General features: G+C 37.3%; 3 protein-coding genes across 6 annotated transcripts in view; all 3 read right to left on the bottom strand.

The window, feature by feature from the left end:
* The window catches only part of LOC144963250 (uncharacterized), a 44,353-nt gene that overhangs the window by 24,031 nt on the left and 2,822 nt on the right, over window positions 1-17,500 (bottom strand). For 2 of the 4 annotated variants that reach the window (XR_013643583.1, XM_078897112.1), the window contains exons 2-4: window positions 16,245-16,443; window positions 13,364-13,542; window positions 3,448-3,555 (exon numbers count right to left, since the gene is read on the bottom strand). Coding sequence is in view for 2 of the 4 variants with exons in the window: in XM_078897112.1 (XP_078753238.1) it covers window positions 3,448-3,555; window positions 13,364-13,542; window positions 16,245-16,443 (486 nt within the window). In the remaining 2 variants the exon portion in view is untranslated. The remainder of the gene's footprint in view (window positions 1-3,447; window positions 3,556-13,363; window positions 13,543-16,244; window positions 16,444-17,500) is intronic. The other 2 variants (XR_013643584.1, XM_078897113.1) reach the window with 1 other exon arrangement.
* On the bottom strand, window positions 5,398-7,531 carry LOC144965567 (MFS-type transporter SLC18B1-like). The gene has a single exon (XM_078901054.1). It carries the CDS (start codon window positions 7,161-7,163, stop codon window positions 5,511-5,513), a length of 1,653 nt encoding a protein of 550 aa, XP_078757180.1. The 5' UTR covers window positions 7,164-7,531; the 3' UTR covers window positions 5,398-5,510.
* Window positions 7,913-10,322, bottom strand: LOC144965560 (MFS-type transporter SLC18B1-like). Its single transcript, XM_078901043.1, has one exon. It carries the CDS (start codon window positions 9,865-9,867, stop codon window positions 8,239-8,241), a length of 1,629 nt encoding a protein of 542 aa, XP_078757169.1. The 5' UTR covers window positions 9,868-10,322; the 3' UTR covers window positions 7,913-8,238.

Below are 17,500 nucleotides of genomic sequence, written 5' to 3'. Positions count from 1 at the left end.
TTTCCATTGGTAACGGTCCTGAGGCAGAGTTTTGAAGGGGTCAAGATCTTGTTGTGACTTTAGAAAGGATGGCACTGCAGTTTTTCTTAGTTCTTCAGGGATTCATTCGGCCTCGTCTGAATCCAGAAATTTCTGATATGTAGAGAGATCCTGGTTCAGGGCAGTTACTATTGATGTTGGTGGTCTCCCCACATATTTCTTGCCATGAAGAAAATACTCTTTCATTGCAGTTTGGGCTGGGATGTTATCTTCTCGACGTAGCGTAAGATGTGACCAAATAGCCTTCATCGCTGTTCCTTTATTATTGTACTCAGAAGTTGGGCCCTGGTTCTTTCATTTTCATTGAGATCAGTGTTTGTAATTGTCTCTAGCAAATAGATTCCGATTACGCGACGCAATTGTTTGCGGTGGTATGAATACGAGACTTTCTAATTTCTCTTTTGTGAGGCCCCAGTTTCCACAATTATATGTCAAAATCGGAACAATCAGTGCCTCGTAAATCTGTATTCGTTTATTCTCACTGATTATGTTATTTCTATTACATAATTTTTGGAGTTGGTTAAATGCATTGGCGGCCAGCTGCTTTCGTTTTATGATGTCATGTCTTCAATTTCGTTGATCAAGTTTACGTACACTTTTCCATTCATTTAAATTTCTGTTGATTTTCGTATATTCTGTTTTGGATTGATTCACTTTTTCTTCCCTGCTTCTAGAGTAGTTGATATTATTGGCGTGTATATTTCCCCTTGATGCTCTGATTCAAATATTAGGTCTGCATCATCTGCGATTATCAATTCAGGTGTGATTTTCTTTGTTGGTGGTAATTTTGGTCTTAGTTCTTTCATGGCCGATTCGAGGTATATCGTGAATAGAATTGGACTCAAGCTGTCTCCTTGAGGGGATCAAGTTGAGGTTGATATTGTTGTTAATTCTCTGCCTGATTGAAATTGTAATGTAGTATTTAATAATATGTATCTTATGAGCTTCATGGGATCGTTGTCCAAGAATGAGCCAAGGATTGATAACAACTTGGTTCTATAAAATAGTGTCGAAAGCTGAAGGCATAGTTAATTCAAGTATGGTAAATTCCTCCTTCTCTTTTTCCCTTCTGGCTTTAAGCTATCGGTGGGCCCACACTATGTCAACAGTGCTTCTATATCTTCTAAACCCGCTTTGTGATGGTGCGAGATACTCTTCTACCTTTTCTCTAATTCTGTTTAACTTGATTGTGCTTAAAACTTTTCTTAGCATGGATAATAAAACGATTGGTCGTAAAATTTCTAATGGGCCTTTCTCTTTATTTGGTTTGTTTAGCAGAATGAGTTTTCCACTTGCAAGACATATCAGCCAGTATCTGCATGCCTTCGTCGTCAAGGCATTTTAGTTCTTCTGCTCTTACACCATTTACACCTGGCGATCTGTTCGTTATTAGGCTTTTGTATGGCTTCACTTAATTCTTGGGGCGTTCGGGCGTTTCAAGCTCTGGATTGGTAGACTCGAATGGTTCCACTTCTTGAATACCCTTGTAATTCTCAGTGTAGTACACGCTTATAGTGTTTATAATTTCTTTATCGTTACATAAGGTCTTATTACATTTATCTTTGTTTATAAGTGCATTGTGTGCTTTCTGTCGTTTGAATTTATTCACCGCTTTGAACATTATCATAATGTCATTCGTACTATTTATTTCTGTCACAATCTCACCTATTTTCTTTTTGCTATTATCTATTGATTTAGATTTAATTTTATGCATGATTTCATTTCTTTGTCTTTCATTTTGTTTTACGGATTCATATGAAATTATGATAAAGTCTATCTGATTGTAAGTATTGATAATCTTATCAACATAAGTCTTTCCTCGTTCCTTGCCATGTAGTAATATGACGGGAAGGGTGTGTAAAGGCATATGAATCATAGAATATGAATAATTTATGTTCGCAGTAGAAATCAATAAGATATTGGATTTTTCATTACGCATTCCTTTGGAATAATCACCAAGGCATGTTCCGTTGTTGTCTTTCCCTGTTCCTATTTTAGCATTGAAATCGCCATTGATTATGATGTTGTCATTTACAATGTCTTGGATTATCATTTCAATTTCATTGCATAATCTATCTCTTTCATGATGAATCTTTTTTGGATATCCCCGAAGTAGTATGGTGGGTGACAAAATACGGGTTATATAAATAGAACAATATTTTAAGGACGAGTTTCTAGCCTAAATTTTACATACCTGATTTCTTTTGGGGTTTGTTTCAAAGTATGTCACGGCTGGTGAATGTGGTGTTTGACAAAGGATGATTTAGATAGTTTCTCGGTCACAGAATAAGACAGAAATACGCTTCAACGACTTATCAAACTAAATTATGAAATGAAGGAGCAGGCACCAGTGTAAGATAAATGTCTGAACAAGTGTGTAATTAGAAGGTCTGAGGTTCGATTCCCAGTCGAGGTCGACTGATTTTTTGGGATGAGTGTCTTGTATTTTTTTTTCTTTCTTGCTTTGTCTGGCACCTTTCATACACACTTGATTAGATCATTATCTATCAATCAAAAACTGTTTTAGATAATAAAATACTCTATGATTCATGAGACTAAATTATTTGCATAGAAGCACCGAGTATCATCTTTTCTCTCATTATAATATTAATGAACCATATTTCAGTTTCACACAATATAACACAATCCCTTTATTCATCCAATAGGAGAAATGTGACTCTGGGGTCTAGTCCAAAGGAAGACTTGAAATCCCCAGGCGTCAGCCGCAGTGCATCGCCGCAAATGTAGTGCTTTACTTAATCGCAAGACACGACATTGTACTGCTCGGCCAAAGAGAAAATTGAACACAAAAGTCAAATCTAGTAGACGGTACTTGAAAAGCTTGGCTCGGCGGTACGGTTTTTTACTTCGTACCCGAATGGTACCGAGTTCGATCAGTCGCCGTTGCTCTGTGTGGCCTTGAGCATGTCACCCCCCTCCTAGCTCAATTTGCGGTGCTGCACTGCGGGCTGACGCCTGGACCCGAGAGACATATTTCCACTATGGGATGAATAAAGGGAATTGTATTTTTAATTTAAGTTTAATTTATTTGTCCCAACACTGCCTTTATTGTATATTCTGTGGAGTTAAATAAACAATGACAAATTGCTGTTATTTTTTGGACGTTAGTCTACAGTTGCTCTCCCGTCTGTTGACGAGAGGAATGGGCAGACATTTGTCATCGCAGAGTACGGGCAGCCAACGTCACTGAGGACGACGTTGGATAGTTAGTAAGTAAGTAAGTCTACCTGAAAGCATTTTCCATCAGATTAATAGGCTCAGATACACGGTCACTGCTGCTGGGAGGACACACAAAGACCACGGGGAAAAATTATCGAATGTCTGACATTCCAACAAACAAACAATGATACATAAAAAACCAGGAATCAAACAACATCAACGACTTACAAGTGTAGAGAGAGCACAGTGATCTCCCAACATTTCCGCCATAGAAGCCAAGCCATCTGGTCCAATATCGTTGCCTTCCAGGTCTAGCGTGGTGATTGTGGCGTCCAGCTGAGGAAGGAACAGCCGTTATTGATTGTATGCAATTGACGTCACATTATTGTTTGTTGTTGCTATTTTACCAGCAAAAGAAAGGTCATTCAATCAAATCGTATTTTGCCACGCACCGTCTCAAAACGGTATCAGATCCGTCGAGTTGAATCACAGACGCAAAAACGTGAATTTACGATTAGCAATAAGAACTCAATGGGTTTTGTAATGTAAGTAAAATCAAATTAAGGAGCAGGCACCGTTAAATTATAACCTGACGCTGAAACCTAAAACGACTGGCATTTTGACGTCATTAATTGGTTTTGCACCGCCTATTGTGTTGCCGTTAGTAGAGCTCATGAAAGGAAACAAGTGGTCCCATTGGTTGACTATTGAATACAACTCACGATTTGTTTTCTTTTGTGGCCACAGACTGGCATTTTAACGTCATGTTTTGGTCAGTGTCAAGCAATAGATAGTATGCAGATGACGTCACTCAGGTCTTTGTTATTGTTTTTGCCATCCGCGTTTGTGAGTTGTTCTCACTAAACTGGATTAACCAGACTATAAAAGTTCATGGTTACACAGAGTTTGTGTGTTGGTCCGTTATATTTCCGGATGGCAATGTTGTGAACTCCTTGGCCAAGCGCATTCTATCTATAGATAGTATGCGCTTGGCTAAGAAGCTCATAACATTGCCATCCGGAAGTATAACGGACCAACACACAAAACTGTGTGTATCCATGAACGTTTATAGTCAGGTTAATACAGTTCAGTGAGCATTACTCTTAAACGTGGATGGCAAAAAACAATAACAAAGACATGAGTGACGTCATCTTCGAACTATCTATAAGATAATGGTATGCTGATGATGGCTACGGTAAGATGATGGCTATGGTAAGATGATGGCTACGGTTCTCGTGTCAAACTATAGATAGTATGCGCTTGGGTAAGAAGCTCAAAACATTGCCATCCGGAAGTATAACTGACCAACACATAAAACTGTGTGTATCCATACATTTCAGTGAGCATTACTCATAAACGTGGATGGCAAAAACAATAACAAAGACCTGAGTGACGTCGTCTTCGAACCATCTATATGTTAACGATGGCTATGGTTTGAAGGTGCACGCAAAGCCTCCCCGTAGCTTAGGATTCGTAAAGTCATGGCCTGACACTGACCTTTGAAAAAAACGATATCCAAATACCAGGCAAAAAAACATCTAAAGAAAGGGAATCGTGAGTGGAATTCAATGGTTCAACAAAAGGAAAGACAATTGTGATGTCAAAAATCTGGTTCCTATTTCATTAGAAGTGTAGAACAACTCCTCCGATTGTCTGTATACTTAGATAAAAATCTTAACAAGTGTGTATGAAAAGTGCCCGACAAAGTAAGAAAGAAAATTACAAGGAAAAAAAACCCATTACAAAATATCAATCTACCTCGACTGGAGATCGAAGCTCGGACCTTCAGATTACCTTTCAGACGTGCTACGATTACCCTTATGTCAGGCCATAAGTTCATGACATTATAATTATCTATAACATTATATGATTGACTGAAACATATATTTATGCGGCTATGTGGTCTTGTGGTATGACAATCGCTTTCGGATCGGGTTCGAGCCTTGCTTAGCGCAGAGTTGAGTCCTTGTAAAAGGCTCCTAATATAAATTCTCTCACCGTACTCAGGTGTAAAATGAGTACCTGGACGTTAACAGCATTGTCTTTGTCGTAAAAATTGCAATATTGCCTAACAGGCGTCATGTTGCCGTTGGTCAGGGACGCCTTGTAAAGCGCTTTGAGCACGTAAAGTGGATATTGCTCTATATAAACGATGAACTTAAACATAAACATATCAAAAATGTAAAGAAAATTTTAATTTAATCTGAAAGGTGATTAACAATTGCAATCGGTTCTGTAAAATGCCAAATATAATATCTTGATTTGCATTTTTTATCATACAATATATTAGGTTAGTTCATCAAAGAATGTCTATTTTGAGGTCGGATTAAACTGGTGGTTTCGTTATTCACTTCAGTTTGTTCTTTGTTTCGTAATTGTTCTATCATTTCTTTGTTCTTTTTTCCATGAATACGATGAACAGTGAAAATTATAAGAGCTGCAATACTCGTTCCAATATTTAAAAAGCCAACAATAGTTAAAGCAGTCCGATCTCCCAGTTCTTCAAAGAGCACACCTCCAACCATCGGGCCCAGAAAAGCTCCGAGACTGTATGCGGAATTTGCGATACCAGACATAAGTCCGTAGGTCGCAATGTTCTTGTCAAATCCTACCTCTATTAATCCAAGTAAAATACACTTAAATGTAGGCGTAATGGTGCACCCAAGGGACACGCCTACGGTAAATAAACCAAAAATGACAGTCCACAGTTCGTTTGGTATAAACGGTAGAAGATTACTTGGACCCAATATGAGATATCCGATTCCGTAGACAAAGTGACCACCTACAATAAGTTCCTTATAAATACCTTTATTGTCTGACAGATAGCCTAGTACTGGAGAGGTGACAGTGTATGCAAGGGGTACAATAATAAAAAATAGACTAATCAAGAGTACTGATATCTCAAAAGGTTCCAGATGAAAGGCCAATGTTGGTTTCAAAAGTGAATAGCTGCAACATCCGACAGCCATACTTAACATTCCAACTATAGTGACTGGACTTCGAAATGCAGAGAAGATTGACTCAGATTTCTCCATGCGGGAACTTACAGGAAGATTCGGCATTATTAAATACGCAAGCATCCCTCCAGCAAGCAATAAGCAGCCTATGAAGTAGAACGGAACCCCAAAACCCCCGTACGAATACAAAACTCCTCCAAATGCTGGTCCGATCATTAGGCCAATACCATAAGCTCCTTCCAGAAATGACATTGCAGTTGCAACATTAGCGGTATATTCCATTGTCATTGCACTCATCAAGGCTGTTAGGAACGACGAAAAGGCAACAGCTCCAAGAGAGCGAACTAAAAGGCTTAAGACAAAGAACGGGACTCCTGGAGGAGACATATCCAAAGTCCCAAAGAGAATACTGCAAGCACCTCCAACGGCGATCCCAGAAATGTAGCAAAATTTAGGTCCAATTGTTGAAAGATACGAACCGAAAAATGGCGAAGTGATAAAGACTACAAACTCGAAAACTCCGAAGACTATTCCTGTCAGGGTAAGTGATATCTCTTTTTTCTCGGCAACTTGTGGGTAGAAAGGAATCGGAAGGGCAATTGAAACACCGGATAGAAAATATGTAATGCAGTAAATAACCATTCTAAAAGTTCTATTTATAGAAATTCCACATTGAACGTTAACATTCTTCAAAGCAGTTACATTTTCTGTTTCTCTGAAGTGTTCATTATCACCACCATTCTCCACATCATTTTCGACGAGAGAATATTGCATACTCTTCTTTTCATGGAATGTATCCTTTTGGAGATCCAACGTATGTTCTATTTTACTTGCTGGGGTAGTTTTCCCATGGATACGTAGTTTCTCTGGCTGGTTTCTATAGTTTTTCTCAACGGAATAAAACCGATCAAAACCTAAATCCACATCAGGTTTAGGTAAACTCAAAAGCAAATTTTTCTCCGGATGATTGGAATAGGACACTGACATTGTTTAAGGGCACAAAGGTAAAACTATTCTTTAAAAAAACTGCCTTGGTGAAAGTTTAAAAAAAAAAAAAACTTTAAAAATGACAAATTCTGTTTTCTGATTATATTATAATATCACTAACATTTTCTTTTATACACAGTTAAACGCAAATACGACCACACATTTCAAAATCATTGTTAATAATTAACACCGTTACATTGTCTGATAAATTAATGAATTAAACGTGAGGTGGAATGCGATACACTAATTATTGACAAGAGATGGGATACTCTAAACAAATATGAAAATGTGAGATACACCAACTACAGAGTGGCTCAGAGGGACGGTGTTCGTTTGGGGCTCGAAAGGTACTCCATTCTTATTTTTATCATTATTATTATCATTATTATGATTATTATTATTATTATTATTATTATTATTATTATTATTATTATTATTATTATTATTATTATTATTATTATTATTATTATTTCGTCGTCTTCTTCTTCTTCTTCTTCTTCTTCTTCTTCTTCTTCTTCTTCTTCTTCTTCTTCTTCTTCTTCTTCTTCTTCATTATTATTATTATATTATTATTATTATTATTATTATTATTATATTATTATTATTATATTATTATTATTATTATATTATTATTACTATTATTATTATTATTATATTATTATTATTATTATTATTATTATTATTATTATTATTATTATTATTATTATTATTATTATTATTATCATTATTATTATCATTCCGTCTTTTAAGACAATCAAGCGGCACTGAACGAGATTAATGTTTTGCTAATACCTCTGGAGACTAAACTGCTATCTAAATTTGCAATCCAAGGGAAAACGGATGTTTACTTTATCCGTTTCACGCTATAGAAAAATTGATTAGTGGCATGAAGGAATACTTTGTGAGAAGATTATTGAGCATGATAAAATGTGATTACGCTATAAAATAATGAGGAAATAATCAAACAATAATTAACATTGAAAGATTCTTTCATGCATTAAAACAAGCCAAAACAGGTTTTGTGAAGAAAGGGCAAAATCGCCAGTTTATCTTTGATCGAGGCTGAATAAATAGTTTATCCATCTTTGAATAAATGTGTACTTTCGCCACATTCATCAGTATCTTCATTGTTACATGAATGAGCTAATTTCTTGTATTTCTTTGCATTACGCAAGCGATGAATACCGAAAAGAACGAGAGAAACAAAACTTGTTCCAATATTTAAAAACCCAAAAATAGTGAAAGCAGTTTGATCTCCGAGTTCCTGGACGAGCGCGCCTCCTACCATCGGGCCCAGAAAACCACCAAGACTGTACATAGATGTTACAATTCCAGACACAAGACCGTAAGTCTCAATGTTTTCGTCATAACCAACATCTAATACGCCATTTAGAACACACTTAAACGGCGGTAGGTAACAACAAGAAAGTGTGGCACCAATAATGATTAAACCTACAATGTTGGTCCACAGTTCGTTTGGTAAAAACGGTATTAGATTACTAGGACCCGTTAATAGAAATCCTAAGCCAAACACGAACTGTCCAATGACGATAAGCTCTTTATAAATTCCCCGATTGTCCGAAAGGTAACCAATCAAGGGGGCGCTCAAAGTGTAAGCGCAAGACTCGATTACGAAAAACAAGCTTATTTCAACAACGGATAACCCAAATGGTTCAAGATGAGGAGTCAATGATGGCTTCAAAAATCCCAAACTGCAGCAACCGATAGCTGTGACTAACGCGCCTGCTATTACCATGGGACTTTGAAACACAGAAAACATTGATCCAGACTTTTTGACTCGGTGGCTTACTTGTAGAGTAGGCATTGTAAGATAAGAGAGCATTCCACCGAAAAGCACTAAACTGCCTATGACATAAAACGGAAGTCCAAAACCACCTGAAGAGTATAAGATTCCTCCTAAAGCAGGACCTATCATCATCCCAATGCCAAATGATCCCTCCAGAATTGACATTGCTGTTGCAACGTTATTGGGATATTCCACAGTTACCGCGCCCATCAATGTTGTCATGAACGAAGAAAAACCAATGGCTCCGAAAGACCGGACGAGAAGGCTTAGGACAAAAAACGAAGTTCCTGGTGGACACATATCCAAAGTTCCAAAGAGAATAGAGCAGACGCCACCCACGGCAACGCCGGACAAATAGGCAAATTTAGGGCCGATGGTTGTAAGGTGAGAACCAAAAAATGGCGAGGTTATAAATATAATTAGTTCAAATGCGCTGAACACAAAACCAATGAGAGTTGGTGACATTCTTTTCTTTTCAGCAATTTGGGGGTAAAATGGTGCCGGTAGCGAATATGAAACGCCTGAAAGAAAATATGTAACTGTGTATATTGCCATTCTGAATGTTCTGTTCACTGAAATCCCACAAAGTGTTTTACCGTGTTCAGTATCCTTCGTTTTAGATCCAGTTGAAATATCTGTGCCTCTGTGATTTTCAACATCACTTCTGGTGAGAGAATATTGGAGAATTTTCTTGATGCTCTTCTCTTGGAGATTTTGCCCTTGAAAATCAAGCGAATGTTCTTTATGACTAAATGAAGTAGATGCTTCGTGGAAACTTGGTTGATCCGAGTCACTGCCATAGCTGTTCTCAATGGAGTGATGTCGGACAAAGTCGATTTGCATTCCTGGTTTGGGCAAACTCAAGAGTAAACTGATTTCCTCACGTTCTGAATTCATTACGATGGTTTCCAAGAGTAACACGCGATAAGAACTTATGTCCAAAAATGATATTGCCTGTTGTCCTTACTTTGCGGTCACTTCTATTGATGAAAGAGGTCTTTCTTGCCTATATCTATAATTATCCACTAAACGTGCTCAAATCGTTTGATGAAACAGTAGTTGCCACTGTTAACACATAGCCTGACACTAGAATCCTCTAGGACTTATAGTTTGACGTCATTTGTAAAAATAGAATTGTGTACTGTCGAGTGAGTTGTCGTTAGTGGAGCTCAAGGAAAAAAGTGATTTCATTGGTTGAAGTCTTGAATACAACTCACGATTTGTTTTCTTTTGTGGCCAAAGACTTGTTTTTTTTTGGTCAGTTTCAGGCTATTAGGTAACGATGGCTACGTTCAGGCCAATCAATTTTCTCAGCTTATATTAGAATGTGTGATGGTTTTCTCTTTATAAATCGCTCCAGAATTAAAAAGAAGTTTTGGAATTGTCTTCAAATGGAATTAAACACAAACTTGAATTTTTACAAGAAATTATCTTTAGAAAATAATTGACGTATGTGCGTGCATCCATATTTATGCAGCAATGCTGTAAAGATTTAAACACACCTGAATTATTTGTGTCTGAAATCCCATTTTTAGTAGTTGTGCAATTGGGTTGAACGTGATGCAGAATGCGATAAAATAATTACGCCATGGCAGAGAAAATTGTTGTAGGCTGAAATGTGACCGGGGCTTATGCAATCATACAAGACCAGTGAGAACTGGTTTTAAGAAACATTGAAAAATGCAACGTGTTGGCTGCACTTTTATTAACTAGGGTATTTATACAGAGAATATCCACTAAACGTGCTCAGAGCCAACGGCAACACTTAATTAACATGTAGTTCGAGACATGACGCCTGCAAGGCGATATTATTTCTCTTTCCGACAGAGACAACGCTGTTAACGGCCAGATACTCATTTTACACCTGAGTATGGTGAGAGAATGTGAGTAAACAGTCTTTTCAAGGAATCAACTATGCACCGAGCGAGCGAGCGAGGCTCGAAACCAGGACCTTCCGATCCGAAAGCGAGTGACATACCACAAAACCACATAGCCGAATAAAAAAAGGGTTAAATTTAAATATTGTATTACGTATAAGATTGATCTCATCCACGTCTGTTATTTTCACACTTTCTTGGAGTTTGGTTCGCTTTCCACAGGTGCGGGTATACTACGGTCTTGTAATAATATGACAGTCCTCTTCGGAACAGAAGATTAATGGTTTGAATTCCGTCTGAGCGGTGCAGAGTTGAGTCCTTTGATAAGGCTCTTTATTCACATTCTCTCTCTCCGTACTCGGGTGTAAAATAAGTAACTTGTCACTAACAGCTCTGTATCTGTCGTGAAAAAAAATGGTATTGTCGACTAACAGGCGTCATGTCTCGTCTTACATGTTAGGTGTTGCTGTTGACTAACTTACTTATTTACTTACCTACATACTTACTTACCTACTTACTTACTTACTTACTGTCCAGCGTCATCCTCATTGACTTTGGGTGCTCGCACTATGAGATGACAACTGCCTGCCCATTACTCCCGTTTGTTGACGTTATCGTATAACTCTTCCATTCATCTCTGTCCTTTCTAGGATGTTTTTTAATATAACTAGGCCAAGGTCTTCCCCTTCTTCGGGATCCCTTAAAAGCACTTTTAGCACTATAGTAGATATTGCGCTATAGAAATGCTTAAGTTATATTCAAGTGATGGCTACGACCAGTCAAAATCAAAGGAATAGGCGAGTTTAAGAAAACTGTGAGAATAAAAAATAAATAAATAAAATTTACTTTATTCATCCATAAGGGGACATTTTTCTTTAGGATCTATTCTAGGATCTATTAGGATATATATATATATATATATATATATTTATATATATATATATATATATATATATATCATTGACATCATCACAGTCCGGTCGCATCAGATCATGATACCAAAGTATGAAATTTGGTCACATTTTGACTTAAATAAATCGAATTTTAATGCCCGGCTCACCCCAACTTATTACCATAGCAAGACGCTAGGTCACAAATCCAATCAATACAATACGTTTATGACTTAAAATATAATTTTTTTCTTCTTTTTGTGGTGCATATTTGCATAGTTTATATTTTTTATTGATTTATTGATTTATTAATTGATTGATTTATTTTTTTATTTGTTTATTTTTGACAATAACTTTAAGGTCAATATCCATATGCCTATGTTTTGTGTGTATGTACAGATAGTATGCCCTAGGCTAAGAAGCTCACAACATTAACATTAGGAAGTATAACGGAGCAACACACAAAACTGTGTCTATCCATGAACGTTTATAGTCGGGGTAATACAGTTCAGTGAGCAGTACTCATAAACGCGGATGGCAAAATACAATAACAAAGACCTGAGTGACGTCATCTTTGAACTATCTATAAAAATAAACTAGCAAAGTGACGACAAACGTTGGATGTCTCTCACCGCAGCCATTGTTAATTTATAGTAGTTAGAAGATGACGTCACTTAGGTCTTTGTTGTTGTTTTTTGCCATCCGCGTTTATGAGTAATGCTTACTGAACTGTATTAACCCGACTATAAACGTTCATGGATACACACAGTTGTGTGTGTTGGTCCGTTATACTTCCGGATGGCAATGTTATAAGCTTCTTAGCCAAGCGCATACTATCTATAGATAGTATGCAGATGACGTCACTCAGGCCTTTGTTATTGTTTTTGCCATCCGCGTTTGTGAGTTGTTCTCACTAAACTGTATTAACCAGACTATAAAAGTTCATGGTTACACAGAGTTTGTGTGTTGGTCCGTTATACTTCCGGATGGCAATGTTGTGAACTCCTTGGCCAAGCGCATTCTATCTATAGACTGATACTGAAATCCAAAAGGACTGGCAGTTTGACGTCATTATTTGTTTTTTTTTTGCACCGCCTAGTGAGTTGTCGTTAGTAGAGCACATGGAAACAAGTTATTTCATTGGTTGAACTATTGAATACAACTCACGATTTGTTTTCTTTTGTGGCAAAAGACTGGCATTTTGACGTCATGTTTTGGTCAGTAAAGGGCCATAACTTTACAAAGGCCACGCTGACACTGACCAAAAATGACGTCAAAAGACAAGTGTATTCAATAGTTCAACCAATGGGATCACTTGTTTCTTTGAGCTCTACTAACAGCTCACTAGACGCTAAAAACAACTAAAACATGACGATAAACTATTAGTCCATTTGGGTACTTGTGTCAGGCTATATATGTTAACGATGGCTACGGTCCTAGTGTCAGGCTATAAGTTAACGATGACTACGGTCCTAGTGTCAGGCTATAAGTTAACGATGACTACGGTCCTAGTGTCAGGCTATAAGTTAACGATGACTACGGTCCTAGTGTCAGGCTATATATGTTAACGATGGCTACGCTCTCAATCCTGAGATTAAAAGAAAAATAAACAAGTTTATGACTTACAATAAGCGGCACGGCCAGTGCTTTGGCGCCCTCCGATCCCAGACTGTAATAACGAATGGATAGTTTCTTTCCAGGGGAGTCTCGAAGGAATTTGCCCACTGGTGTGATGCCCAGTTTTGTACACTCGCGTTTATACAGCACTTTCTTGATCTCCTCTATTCCTGGCTTTGGACGTTCCACTGAGACAGACACGTATAATAATAATAATAATAATAATAATAATAATAATAATAATAATAATAATAATAAATAATATAATAATAATAATAAATAATAATAATAATAATATAATAATAATAATAATAATAATAATAATAATAATAATAATAATAATAATAATAATAATAATATATAAATAATAATAATAATAATAATAATAATAATAATAATAATAATAAATAATAATAATAATAATAATAATAATAATAAAATAATAATAATAATAATAATAATAATAATAACAATAGCTACAACATCAATCCATTCAAATTTAATTTCTCTCTCTCTCTCTCTCTCTCTCTCTCTCTCTCTCTCTCTCTCTCTCTCTCTCTCCTGGGTCCTGGGTTCGAGCTTCGATCGGTGCATAGTTGAGTCCTTGGAAAAGGCTCTATACTCACATTCTCTCACCATACTCAGGTTTAAAATGAGTACCCGGCCGTTAACAGCATTGTCTGTCGGAAAGAAAACGTAATATCGCCTAACAGGCGTCATGGCTTTTTTCTACACGTTACGTGTTGCTTTTGGTCAGGGACCCCTTGTAAAGCGCTTTGAGCACGTTTAGTGGATGTTGCGCGATACAGATAATCTAGTTTTTTTTTTAGGAGTTTTAAGTGTGCGTGTTTTTGTTTTTTTTTGTTTTTGTTTTTTTTTTTTTTTACTAAAACCGATTGATTCTTCTCCACGTTTCTTATTCGTTCAAGTCGAGAAGTTAATACAATCTTCGGACAAATAAACATTGACAAAATGGATCTTCAAACTACTTCATTATACGGCATGCTTAACTCTATCTCGTCAAATACTGGAATGGGGTGAAACCAACGTTCACATATTAGCAGGTCTGATAACCGAACGTTTTTTGGGGGGGTTGTGCTTGTGCTATGACACTCGCTTTCGGATCAGAAGGTCCTGGGTTCGAGCCTCGCTCGGCGCATAGTTGAGTGAGGTGTAAAATGAGGACCTGGCTGTTTGACTCTGTCGGGGAAAAATGTAAGATTGCCGTACAGGCGTCCTGCCATGGCTCATTCTAAATGTCTTGCTGTTGGTCAGGGACCCCTTGTAAAGTGCTGTGAGCACATTTAGTGTATGTTGCGCTATACAAATGCTCTATTTTTTTTGTGTGTGTTTTTTTATATTCCTACTAAGACGATTGATTCTATTTTTACATTTTTGTACTGGGCAAAATGTTGTATGTGTTTGAGAGTATTTCCATGAGAACAATGACCACGGAACAATAGTAATAGGGTTCAACAGTTTTGCCGTCACTTCCCTTGTAATGACGCATAGTAACTGGTTCAGAAAAGTGAGTGGAGCAGGCACTTATGTTGGTAACAACAAGATATGAAGTGAGTAGAAAAGTGCCAGAAGACAATAGAGAATAAAAAATTTTTCGCGGCGGTGGTAGGGTTAGAACCTGCGACCTTATCGGTACGACAACTCCGCCTGGCAGGTGAGAGCGTGGCTCTACCGTGTGAGCTATCCACGAACACAAAATATTCGTATCAAACCCAAGTCATATTTCTAGAGCTCTCTCTCAACCACTTCTGGAGACCGCCGGTTCGCTCGCACACAACCATCGCGAAGTTATTTGACCAGCAGTTAAGCTTAATAGCCAATATTCTCAACACAAACGTATAACATAGAAACGATTGAGACATTGAGTATGCTCCGGTATATGGGATGAATTTTTCACCGCCGCGAAAATTTTTTTATTCTCTATTGTCTTCTGGCACTTTTCTACTCACTTCATATCTTGTTGTTACCAACATAAGTGCCTGCTCCACTCACTTTTCTGAATTAAAAATTCATCCCATATACCGGAGCATACTCAATGTCTCAATCGTTTCTATGTTATATGTTTGTGTTGAGAATATTGGCTATTAAGCTTAACTGCTGGTCAAATAACTTCGCGATGGTTGTGTGCCAGCGAACCGGCGGTCTCCAGAATGGGGTGAGAGAGAGCTCTAGAAATATGACTTGGGTTTGATACGAATATTGTGTTCGTGGATAGCTCACACGGTAGAGCCACGCTCTCACCTGCCAGGCGGAGTTGTCGTACCAATAAGGTCGCAGGTTCTAACCCCACCACCGCCGCGAAAAATTTTTTATTCTCTATTGTCTTCTGGCACTTTTCTACTCACTTCATATCTTGTTGATAGTAACTGGTTCTAACTTTCGGAACAATGGCGGACGTCATTATCTCCATCATCGCCCTCATGAAATACTTCTCCGATGAGCATAAAAGTGTAACCGGAGGAGAAAAACATTATAAATCTGATCATATTTTGACTTCCATACATTGTGATCACATGACATGTGAAAAAGTTCTAGCCAGCTTTAAGAATTAAAAAGTACCGATTTTCTTTGTTTAGAACCAAGCTGCTGGTTGCATGTTTAGCGGACGTGGCATCAGACTATAAAATCCTATTTGGGTTATCAGACCTGAAAAGAAATACACATCGGACTAAATAAAAATCCAAGAGCCTTCTTGATTCAACTCAAGTTGTTAAAATAATCAACGGTCAAATAAAAAGACTTCCAATCTTAACCAGCGACTTGTTGGGCTGTAGCCCTTCGAATGTTAACAAAATTCATTTTTAAACTACTCACTTCCACGCAATGGTTTCATTTCATTCCACACTTAGACTAAATTCCTTTAATTCACCTTTTTCATCATCATCATCATCAAAGTCCTCGTCAGCCTCATCCGTGGTCCTTGCCCCGGGATAACTTGATAAGGATGTCACTTCACGTGACCGCGCCTCTTGAGTTAGAAACACTCTGGCATGGTAGGGGTCCTTGTTGATCAGTGCCGGCTCTTTGGACTGTGAGGAGATCGGAGTCTGAAACCCCCGCCTGGGGTACTACAGGGAGGAGGACAGAAGAATTGGACAGTGATGAAATGTAATGACATTAAAGAAGTCAACAATAAGATTTTTTAAAAGATCATGAACATTTGTATAGCGCATTATCCTCTTTAGTGCTCAAAGCGCTTTACAAGAGGTCCCTGGTTATCAGTAGGACGAGACATGACGCCTATTAGGCAATATTATTACATTTCTTTTCGACAGAGACAACGCTGTTAACGGCCAGGTAATCATTTTAAACCTGAGTACGGTGAGAATGTGAGTAAAAAGCATTTTCCAAGGACTCAACTATGAAGGTCCTGGGTTCGACCCTCGCTCGGCGCATAGTTGAATCCTTAGACAAGGCTCTTTACTCACATTCTCTCACGGGTCTTCTTCTTCTAGGTTCCATGCCTAATCCAGGCTTCGGATACTGCATGAAATTATCTCTCTCACGGGTACTCGGGTGTAAAATGAGTACCTGGCCGTAATAGCGTTGTCTCTGTCGAAGAAAAAAAAATATTATCGTCTAACACGATACGTATTGCTGTTGTTCAAGAACCCTTTGTAAAGCGCTTTGAACACGTTTAGTGGGTATTGCTCTATATAAAACCTCAACATTTTATTGAATTATTTTTTTTTAATCAACCCATAATATATAGCGTTATCTTATTGTCTGTGCCGTAATTCAAACCATTCAACGCACGAGATGTTTCCCCATCAGACGTGCCAGCTAAGTAAAAAATGAATTAATTTAGTCCTAGTCTCTGTTGCGTGAGTTATCCGAAGGGTTTTCTGTCGCGCCCCACGCAAATCTGTGCCTTCTACTTTTCTACTTACAACACCGTTTCCCCGTTTGATAAAAAATAATAGTAGTAGTAGTAATAATAGTAATAATAATAATAATAATAATAATAATAATAATAATAATAATATAATAATAATAATAATAATAATAATAATAATAATAATAATAATAATAATAATAATAATAATAATAATAATAATAATAAATAATAATAATAATAATAATAATAATAATAATAATATTTTATGGGATGGTTTTATGTCCTTG

The sequence above is a fragment of the Berghia stephanieae genome, chromosome 1, assembly GCF_034508935.2.
Source record: "Berghia stephanieae isolate SIO BIC M18660-M18661 chromosome 1, UCSD_Bste_1.3, whole genome shotgun sequence".
Classification (NCBI taxonomy): domain Eukaryota; kingdom Metazoa; phylum Mollusca; class Gastropoda; order Nudibranchia; family Aeolidiidae; genus Berghia; species Berghia stephanieae.
This window is presented reverse-complemented; position numbering and strand designations above follow the sequence as displayed.